The sequence below is a fragment of the Muntiacus reevesi genome, chromosome 12, assembly GCF_963930625.1.
Source record: "Muntiacus reevesi chromosome 12, mMunRee1.1, whole genome shotgun sequence".
Lineage (NCBI taxonomy): Eukaryota > Metazoa > Chordata > Mammalia > Artiodactyla > Cervidae > Muntiacus > Muntiacus reevesi.
The window spans coordinates 24,224,893-24,235,844 of NC_089260.1; the positions used below are offsets into that span (position 1 = coordinate 24,224,893).

At 38.1% G+C, this 10,952-nt stretch overlaps 1 protein-coding gene across 1 annotated transcript in view; it reads right to left on the bottom strand.

Moving 5' to 3' along the window:
* EIF3E (eukaryotic translation initiation factor 3 subunit E) overlaps positions 1–8,996 on the bottom strand; it is a 49,415-nt gene extending 40,419 nt beyond the window's left edge. The window contains exons 1-3 of the mRNA XM_065902709.1: positions 8,847–8,996; positions 3,459–3,573; positions 1,794–1,911 (exon numbers count right to left, since the gene is read on the bottom strand). Coding sequence (XP_065758781.1) covers positions 1,794–1,911; positions 3,459–3,573; positions 8,847–8,936 — 323 coding nt within the window. The 5' untranslated portion in view covers positions 8,937–8,996. The remainder of the gene's footprint in view (positions 1–1,793; positions 1,912–3,458; positions 3,574–8,846) is intronic.
* Positions 8,997–10,952: the final 1,956 nt, after the last annotated feature.

The window sequence follows — 10,952 nt, forward strand, 5'->3', positions numbered from 1 at the left end:
GGAAGTCACGAATAAAAAATAACCTATCAGCTTTCCACCACCCTCCCTGGGCTGGGTAATGAATGAGATGCAATGTGATAAAGAGAGCTCAGGATTCCCGAACAGGTCCTCCGTAGGCACAGAGCTTTCCAACCTCAGAACTACTGACATTTTGGGTTGGGTGATTCTTTTAGGGGGAAAGGAGGATAATGTCTGATGCACTGTAGGATGTACAGCAGCATTCCTAGCCTCTCTCTAGATGCCAGCAGCACCTCTCCAGTTGTGACAACCGAAGATGTCTCCACACATTTCCAGAAGTCCCTGGGAAGAGGGGTGGAGCTGCTCAGTATAGTGAGATTTGGATTAACTGGTCAAGAAGTTCTAAAAACATTTAGTATTATCAGTTATAACTAGGGACTTCTTGGTCCCTACACAATAAGGATAAATGAAAGTAAACAGACAAAGTGATCTTTTAAACCATGAACTTTTAGACTGAGTTACTAGATAAAGCATGAATTAATGTTTGTATTAATCCAGAAAAGAGAATTTTAGAATTCAAATTAAGGAGAGGTTACCTGAAGGCAACAGAAATAAAAACAGAAATAAGCATAGAGGACCTAGTCAAATTTATAAGCTTTTGTATAGCAAAAGAAACCATAAGCGAAATGAAAAGACAATCCACTGACTGGAAAAAATATTTACGAATGATGTGACCAACAATGGCTTAATTTCCCAAAATACAAACAGCTCATAAGGGAATTCCTTGGTGGTCCAGTGCTCAGGATTTCTCACTGCTATTGCAGGAGGAACAGGTTTGAACTCTGGTTGGGGAATTAAGATCCCACATGCCACAAAATGTGGCAAAAACAAGCAAAAAAAAAATGACAGCTCATATAACTCAACAACAAAGCAAGCAACCCAATTGAAAAAGGGATGAAGGTCTAAATAGATACTTCTCCAAAGAAGTCATACAGATGGCCAACAGGCATATGAAAATGTGCCCAACACTGCTAATTATCAGAGAAATGCAAATCAAAACTGCAATGAGGTACCATCTCACACCAGTGAGAATGGCCATTATTAAAAGGCTAACAATAAATGCTGGTGAGGGTGTGGACAAATGGAAACCCTCCTACACTGCTGGTGGGAATGCAAATTGGTGCAGCCACTATGGAAAACAGTATGGAGGCATCTCAAAAAACTAAAAACAGAGCTACCATATGATCCAGCAATCCCACTCTTGAGCATATATATAAACAAAACTGTAGTTCAAAAAGATACACGAACCCCTATGTTCATAACAGTGCTATTCACAGCAGCCAAAATATGAAAACAACATAAATGTCCAATAACAGATTAATGGATAAAGATGTATATATAATCAATGGAATACTACTCAGCCATAAAATGAATGAAATAACACCATTTGTACCTAAATCATACTAAGTCAAAAACAGAAAGACAAATATCATGACATCACTTGGATGTGGAATTTAAAATATGACACAAATGAACTACAAAACAGAAATAAACTCAAAGACACAGAGAACAGACTTATAGGTGCGGGGGTGGGGGGTGTAGGGGGAGAAGGGAGGATTATTAGATGGAAGCTATTATATATATAATGGACAACCAACAAGGACCTACTGTACAGGACAAGAAACTATTTTCAATATCCTGTGAAAAAACCACGCTGGAGAACACAAAACATACATATATGCATAATCGAATCACTCTGCCGTACAGCAGAAATTAACACATCTTAAATCAATGCAACTTCAATAAAATAATTTTTTAAAAAAGAAAGAAGCTACCTGGTTGACTGCATTTGCCTTGTAGTTTCTGGATCTTCAAACATCTTCACAATTGGTTCAGTTTCTGCTTGAAGCTGTTTCAGCTGTGCAACAACAGTTGTTCTTTTTTCTCTCAAAGCTGTTAAAAATGCAAAGGAGTACTAAAAAGTTATATTATACTGCTAACTATGAGGATGAATTGGACATTTTTCAATCTATCTAAATTGTGCACATATTTATTTCTCCCCAACATATTCATATGCCAGAAACCACCAACTTGGTAACTCCCCCAGAACCAATTTGTTTCTTTCTATCATCACAAAGTCAGAGGGAATCCGCTTCTTACTCTCAAAGAAAACTAAGGAATGTACAGATACAGTCTGAAAGAAGCTCTTGAGGAAACAATTACCTAACTCTACATTTCAGAGACTTCATTCTCGGTGTTTTTATATTCGTTGTCATTGCATTCTCTCAGGAGATTATCCTAGTTTCTGAAAAAGGCCCCAAAGGGTTTACATACATTATTACTACAGGTTTTCAATTAGATTGAATGGAATTTAAATCCAGTCAGTAACTTCTTTCTTCACTATAAATCTAGTTCGGCCATCTCTCACAAACAATTCTATAGTTTCTTTTTACTGCATTATGAAGTCAGAGAAAACTTGCATGTAACCTATCCTGTTAGCATGTTTTAAAGTTTCAGAGAAATATTGTTTACTTTCTCACCACAAATTAAAATTTAAAGAGCTATGGTTCTTGCAGGAAATTTTAGTAGAAGTCAAAACAGTGATTATGTTTAAGGTAATAATTTCTATGTTATATATTACAAAGTATATACTAGAAGAGTGTTTCTAACACACAGAGGGAATCTGTGATCAAATGTTGAGAAATGTCAATTTAAATAGAGCAAATTGTTATTTCTCTACTAAAGAGTTAGAATCTTTTAATACTACTTGCAGTGTTTCTTTTTGTTTTTAAAGAATATCTACTGCAGAAGGCAATGGCAACCCACTCCAGTACCCTTGCCTGGAAAACCCCAAGGACAGAGGAGCCTGGTAGGCTACCCTGTCTATGGAGTCGCAAAGAGTCGGACACGACTGAGCGACTTTACATACTTGTTACTACAGAAAACAAGGATTTAGAAAACACTATACCACAGTATAGTAGTTCCCTAATTTGAGTGCTGGTCTTTGGCCAACTTTCTTTCTAAGTAAATCTGTGCACAAGAATTCGCATCTCTAACAAGCTCTCCGAGGTGAGCTGAAGATGCTGGTTCTGGGGACCAAGCTTTTGAGAACCATGGCTATTCTCAGATGCCTCAAGACAAAAAGGAAATCTCTAAGGCACACAAGATGCTAACTGAAAAAGTCAGCAAGCCAAAAAAACTGCAACATTCCCAGATAATTCTAAGGAAACAGTCTGATTAGTAAGTACAACTTTGATGATGCATACTATGAACTGAAAGCATTTATGATCATATTTTAAAGTAGATTCACACCTTTTACGGTAAGAAAATACTCTTTTTGAAGACCTGCAGTTTTTATATTTATTACCTTTCACTCAACTTTTAAATCATTCAAATAATTATTAAAACTTCTGGCTAACGTTCTTTTATAAATCACAGAATGTTTAATACACACGCCCTCAGCTCACATGTCAAACTTCAGATGTAATGACAAAACTTACCATGAGGAATGTCATCAGAATAAAGGTTTTTGTACACATCCATAGCGAAGTCTACCATGTTGGTGTCGCTAAGAAGATCCAGTTTCCCTTGTAACAACTCCTTTTCATTATATATCTGCAAAAAAAAAAAGATTTACTTTCTAATGAATAAATTAAAGTTCCCTCAAAAAAAGTAGTTAATAGTAAGATTAGTGTACCCGGAAACATATCCTAAACCACAATATTTTAGCAAAATATCATATACTATTAATTCATGCTCCTACCAGAAAGGCAAGCAATCAACTTCCAGAGGCAAAATATTTTGTTTACCTAACATCTTTAAAATAAAGCAAAACCATTCTCACCAACTTCTGATCTTTTATGTGTCCCTACAAGTCATCTCTTAGCTTAGAAAGAACAAGGCTATGGGTAAACAGACAACCAAGCATAGCAACCCCACTGAGGAGCACATGGGACAGCTGACACCTTCCACCATCAGGTAATTAGGATCAACTCTTAAATGTTTTACCTTCTTAGTCACTCTCACATCCACAAGATGCCTACCCATTTCTCCTTGAGGCAGTCTCTCCTTTATATTACACACACTTTTTCTCCAAATAGTTAAAATCCTTCATAATGCTTTCCATCCACACCCCTGAAACAAAACTAGCACCTATTCTGTCAATCTTGGCATAACAGGTTTTCACTTTGGCAATAAGTTCAATAAACATTAATTTAGCCCGCAGTTCTGGGACCAAATAGATACATAAGCAAACTCACATAAACATGATGTGTACTGAGCAACATGTAAGGATTTTACACAATGGCATTCAGGGAGAGAGACGGTAATGTTAATTCAAAAACAATTTTTAATCAAGAAGTCAAAATGATAACATTTCAGCAAAAGATTTTTGTACTAAATCTAGTTTTGCCATGCAAAGAAAAATGCAGATAATTTCTACAACATTTTACTACCCATGAAAAGAAAAGATAAAGGTGGTCAAATGGTATAGCCGTGAGAGCAAATCTGAACCTTCCAAACTATATGAAGAACACCCACAAAATATTAAGAAAGACAATCCAATTGAAAATGGCTTTAAGATTTTACTAGGCACTCCACAATAGTATACCCCAATGGCCAATAAACACCAAAAAAGGTCCTCAACCTCATTAATTCCTCATTAAAAGGAAATATAAATTAAAACCACACTAAAATCTAAAAAAACTGACATTATCAGTGTTAGTATAGATGTAGAGAAACTGAACAATCACTCTGCTGTCAGAACTACAACATCTTTGGAAAACTGTTTTTACCTTCTAAAGTTAAAATATTCTTTAACCTAGCAATTCTACTCCTAGGTACCCAAAATAAATGGGTGTATACATTCAAAGGACATTACCAACACTGTTCCCAGCAACGTTACTTGTAACAGCCAAGTCTATCAACATTAGAATGAATAAACAGCAGTATACTCATACACTGGATTAACATCCCAGATTGAAAATGAATGAACTACTGCCACCCTAACAACTTAGATACATCTCACAATGTTGAAAGAAGTCATACAAAGTAGTAGGTGCTGGTGAAAGCTTAATTCCATTTATATAAAATTTTTAATGGCCAAACTAATCAAACTAGTGCTTACCTTTGGGAAAAGTGAGTAATGACTAAGAATGGTCAGAAGAAAGATTTTTAGGAAGTTTGCAACATTTTTTGATCTGGATGGTGGTCACACACAAGTGTGCTTCCTTGGGAGGAAAAAAAGCATTTTATTTGCTCACTATTCTGTACGTACATTATACTTGGTAAAAAGTTTACTTAAAAAAAAAAAACAACCAAAAACAACAACAAAGTTTCCTTTCAGTTTGCCCTATGGAAACTCTAACCTTAGGTGAATACATCCTTTTCCTGGCATGTCACCTGTCCTCATCACTTCATCAATAGCCTTTAATTTGTAATATTTTTCCCAACTGTAGATCCAAAGTATTGTTGCTCTGCGTCAGACCTCAATGGCCCCTTTCTACACCCGCTTATATCATTGTCTCTAAATTTTATCTTACAGACACACTTATTCTGTAAAGAAAAGACAGTAAACATTTTAGATTTTGTGAGTCAAAACCCCAAAATCAAGAATATTATATATAAGTACCATAAGAAAGAAAAGTTACAATTTTCTTTTTGAAATTAAAAAATATAACACAATAAAAATTTTTTGCAACACAGTTCTACTAATGAGAATGGAATTCTTTCCATTTTTTTTTTTAAAACAGGAAGAATTTCACTTAACTGGTGTACAGTTAGTGTTCTATGGTTGAGAAGTTGCAAATGCTCATCTGTTAATTTTTTTTTAGCTCAGACCATACAAAACAGGCAGAGAGGGCTGTATTTGGTTCACATGCTACAGTCGGCCAATTCAGTCTATCTACCTCTTGAAAACAACTCCTACTTATTAATAAACTAAAAATCTTTCAACACCACTTCTTACTATCATCCTCTAGAAATCCAACATCTGCACTGATGATTCTTCAAAACCTCAAGCCTTAAAGCTTCTTTATCCTGAAAATTATAACAACTTTCATCCAGTACCTCATCTCTAACATTTCTAACTTAAATTCATCACCTCTTCTACTACTGTTTCTGAATTGCTTGATCACCCTCAACACACCCTCTGTTCTAATTTTTACAGTTTGGCTGTCACTTTCTACGTTAGTTTGTATTTCCAAGCTCTTCTCTTTAATGTGTGCTCAGTCGTGTCCGACTCTTTGTGGCCCCAAGGACTGACTGCAGCCCACCAGGTTTTGACTATCTTAAAGCTCTTCTCTGTATCATTTATTCCATTCATTTTCTCCAACCAAATGGAATTCAATATCAATCGCTAGCACTGGAAAAATTTATCTCTTTTCTATGTTCTGGCTAAGGTTAACTATAAAATTTTCAGAACTAGGCAATAATGTTATTCAATCACATCTCTGCTTTTCTCAAATCAGCAATCCTTTTTGATCAATCTTGAGATGCATTTATCTACCACACATTGTCTACGCTACTCAAATAACCTTCTACTGTTTCTCTCATTCCAAGAATGACCACTTATAAACGTAAGATTTCCAGTCAAAGTTGGGCTCTTCACACTCACCAACCCCTGCACTTGTCTTTGGTCAGTTTCTTCAGTCACCATTTCCATGCTTGACCTCACTCCTCAAAACCCCAACTGAAGGCTTCACTCCGCTCTCATACAGGACAGCCTAGCCTCCTCCTATAGGAAAACACTTTGGAGTACTAGTTCATGAATTTTTCTAACTTACCCCATGAGCGTGGTGGTACTATCAACACTTGATGCATGAGAAAAGGTTTAGTCAAGATGGGAAGACAGCTCCCAAGTGCACCAGAGTACCGACAGACAGGATCCAAGTCCAGGTCTCAGTTCACTCCCCACGCTCTTAAAAATGACCTGGCCTTCTACTTCACTTGAGAATAAAGAACACCAAGCTTCAAATAAGTATTCACACATTTGTTAAATAATCATGAAAAGCCTTTATACCAGACTCTGCTGAGAACACAAGGGAGAAAACACAAATTCTGCTCTCATGGAGCTTATATTCTCCAACATACTATAAATATATTTCATGAATACCCTCATCATCACTGAGTATCTATCTATCCTAACCATCTAGCCTACAAAACTCAGATTCCCCTCCTCAAAATCCTTTTTGGTCACAGAATAGTACCTCTCCAATTTTGATAACACTCCGCTAGTACTTCTTTGACATTTATTACTCTTGGACTTATAATTACAGACCTTTCTCCACCAAAGGGTAAGTTTTTCAGTGATGAGATTTTATCTTGGATTTCTCATAATTCCATGGTAATCCTATACTTAACGGCCGATAGATAAATATTCCAGCATCTTTTGCCTCTCGAAGTATTACAGCCATCTTACCAATATTCTCTCCAAGAAAACATGTTTTGAGCTGTTATTTCCCACTGATTCTCAGCTCTGTTCAGTTTTGGTCTTGCCCAATGAAAAACTTATTTACACTTATGTATTCCTCCCTTTCATCTGTCTGCCTTGAAAAACCAAAGTGTAAAGTACATTAAACAAGAAGTCTGGCTAGTTTAGAAGCAGAGAAAATATTTTTCTATTCGTTGATCTTTGGTGAATTTTCCTCAATTACCCAAAAAAGAAACAGAAGGCAAACTAAACTGCTTTATTCAAGCTCTATAATATAGATTAAGTACATCCTATAAAAGAAAAATCAAGACAGAACAAAGTTTTATATGGCAAGACATTCTTGAGCAGTTATTAAAAATAAACTTGGCTGTTCTCTAATTTCAACAACTATAAATTTGTCTGTAGGTTTTTAGAATAGGTTAATACGAATTTGAGGGTTATACCTGTCCAAAGCACCATGGGAAAATCTGAAAACTTATCATAACAATTTAATGTTTATTTGTAGGGCTTTTAAATTTTTTTGTTGTTCGAACACACAAAATCTACTTCCCAAATCTAGTGTGCCCTAAGTTGACTCGAGTTTTAAACTGCTTCTGGAAACAGAATGCGTCTATTTTTTCTGGTCAATATTCTAATTCTTTCCTCACAGCAGTATCGCTTTAATATAACTACTAAAATGCACCAATTTCCCAATAAACGAATATGCAACTAAGATTTCGAAACTTTTAGGGCTGAGACATGTTTTTAAATGAGGTCCAGAACCAAATACTTTTTCAAGGTATCTTGAATAGCTAAATGAACATTAGCGACCAATTCCATGACTCCAAGTCCGTACATCTATACGTGGAAAACCAACTTTCAAAATAAAAATTGCTCGTTTATTATTTTTGGGGTCCCCCTTCCCATCGAACAAAACATGCGACGCTTCTAGGAAGTGGCTATCTACAGAAACACTAAACTCCTCGCAAAGGACTCATAACTTTACGGAAACCAAGGGACTAGATATATAAGCGTAAGAAAATCATTCCAAACCAACCGGCACGGAATAGCACAGAGCCAAAGCCACCTTTCCTACAGTGCCCGGGAAAAAAAAAATTAATTTTTTGCTTTTAGACGCCAGCTAGTCAAGCATTACTACGGCAGAGCCTGCCAATCGTCAACTTCCGAGAGGAATGACGCGGAAGTCCCTAAGGCACCGGCACCTCAAGAAGTGAAGAGGAAATCACTCCCTTTCGCCCGAGTTGCGTGTTGTCACCTTAACCCAGCTCACGGCACAATTCCGCGTAGCTAATCAACAGGGTTGACGCTAAGCTACTAGCAGGTCCTTACAGCCCGTCTCAAGACCAGACTCGCGGCCGCCTCACACGTGTCAGGCCTAAGGCTACCGCCACTGCTTTTTGGCCTAACCTCGCATCTCACACACTCCCCACACCTTCCGCGCGCTCAGAAAACCCCTTACCTCTTTTACGGAGAGAAACTCAAGCAACGGAAAGACTAAATGCCGATCTAAAAAGTGCGCGATGCGAGTGGTCAAGTCGTACTCCGCCATCTTGCCAAGGAAAAGGAAAGTGTGCGCTCGCTAAAACTTTATTGATAGCGCCGACAAAGGAACAAACAGTCCCGAACTGCGCAAGTGCAGTGGCTAAACCAGTCAAAGAAAGGGGCGGGGTTCAAACTCGAGCGCTCAGAGAACAATAGCGCATGCGTGTGATCCTCCCTCCCTAGTTCCTCCCTCCCTCCCGGCCACTGTGGGGCTGGGTGGAGTGTCAGGCGAAATTTCTTCAAGACCAATAGATGTCTTGAAGTTGTTGTTTAATCCCTGAGTCCTGTCCGACTCTTGCGACCCCATGGACTGCAGACCACCAGGCTCCTCGGTCCATGGGATTTCCCAGGCAAGAATACTGTAGTGGGTTGCCATTTCCTACTCCAGGGTATCTTTCCAACCCAGGGATGGAACCCGCGTCTCCTACAAGTCTCGGCATTGCTGGCTGATCCCTTATGGCTGAGCCACCGTTGCGATCAGTTCCATTAACAAATACTGAAAACTCAAGAATTGATTGGCTGAGACAATGTCGTTTGTATTGGAGGTGCGGTGGAGGACAAGATACTGAGGCTCCTGCTCTCCAGAAAATCACACACAAGGAGGAACAGCTGAATTTATATTTGGTGTATAGTAATCATTTCATAAGCATTTGTTAAATTAAGGTAGGATGGGTTTCTAGACAAAAACTACAAGTGAAATAATTTAAGATTATAGTAAGAGCCATAACTTGGTGTGTGTGTGGGTCATGGAGTGAGGCGATGCCAGATTGGGGCTTTTTAATTATGGAGTTTAGAGAAAATTCAGGGTTACAATTTAGCCGAAGTTGTGGTAACAGGGGCAGATGAACAAAATTAGAGCCTGGGTGAAAACATGCCTGGTGGAAGCACAGCAAAGACAATGAGACAGGAAAGGACTTGGTGTTTTTCAAAAACTGAGTAGCCTCTGTGACTGGAGAGTGAGGTTAAAGATATGGAGAAGGGCCAGGTGATGATTAAGGTAGGGAATGTAAGCTTTATTCTAAGTACTCTTGTCTCCTTTGCCAGTTCCTTGTCATCTTTCAGGCCTCTTCATTTTGGAGTGCCTTGGTGTCTTTGACCTCTTCATTCTTCCTAGAGCATGCTCTAGGCCATTACCCTAAGTGCTGTCATCCAACCAAAAGGCAATCTACACATTGACAACTCCCTAATTAGAGCCGCAACAAGACTAGTAGTTAACAGCCAACTCAATATAACATTAATGTGTCCAAAATCAAATTCCCTATGTAATTCTCTGGGCAAAACCTACTTCTTTTACACTCTTCTCCATCTCAGTGAATGCCCACTTCATCTGTCCAGTTCAGACACAAAATATTTGAGTCATCCTTGAATTTTCTCTTATTCTACATTGACCCCACCAACAAATCCTCTGGCTCTACATTTAAAGCAGGTCCTGATCAATCAGTTCACAACACCTACAAGATTAATGCCTACTCCAAACCACTATTATCGTGATTTTTAGAATAGCCTCTTCACTAATCACCTTGCTTTCCCTCTTTTCATCCTCTGGTTTTTACTCCATGCAGTGGCCAGAGTGACTTTTTAAAAATAAACTTTTTATTTTGTACTGGGGTAGAGCCGATTAATAATGTGATAGTTTCAGGTGACCAGTGAAGGAACTCATCCATATATATACATGAATCCATTCTCCCCCAGACTCTCTCCCATCCAGGCTGCCACATAATATTGAGCAGAGTTCCATGTGCTGTACAGTAGGTCCTTGTTGGTTATCCATTTTAAATTTGTGCAGACAACCATTAGTTTGTTCTCTTAAGTCTGACAAAGTGACTTTTAAAAGTCAAATTATGCTCAAAATCCTCCAGGCCTTGTAATCTCACTCAGAGAAAAATGTGTAAGTCTTTAAATAGCCTGTGCATGCTAAGTTGCTTCAGTTGAGGCCAACCCTTTGTGGCCCTATGGATTGTAGCCTGCCAGGCTTCTCTGTCCATGGGATTCTCCAGGCAAGAATACTGGAGTGCTTGCCATG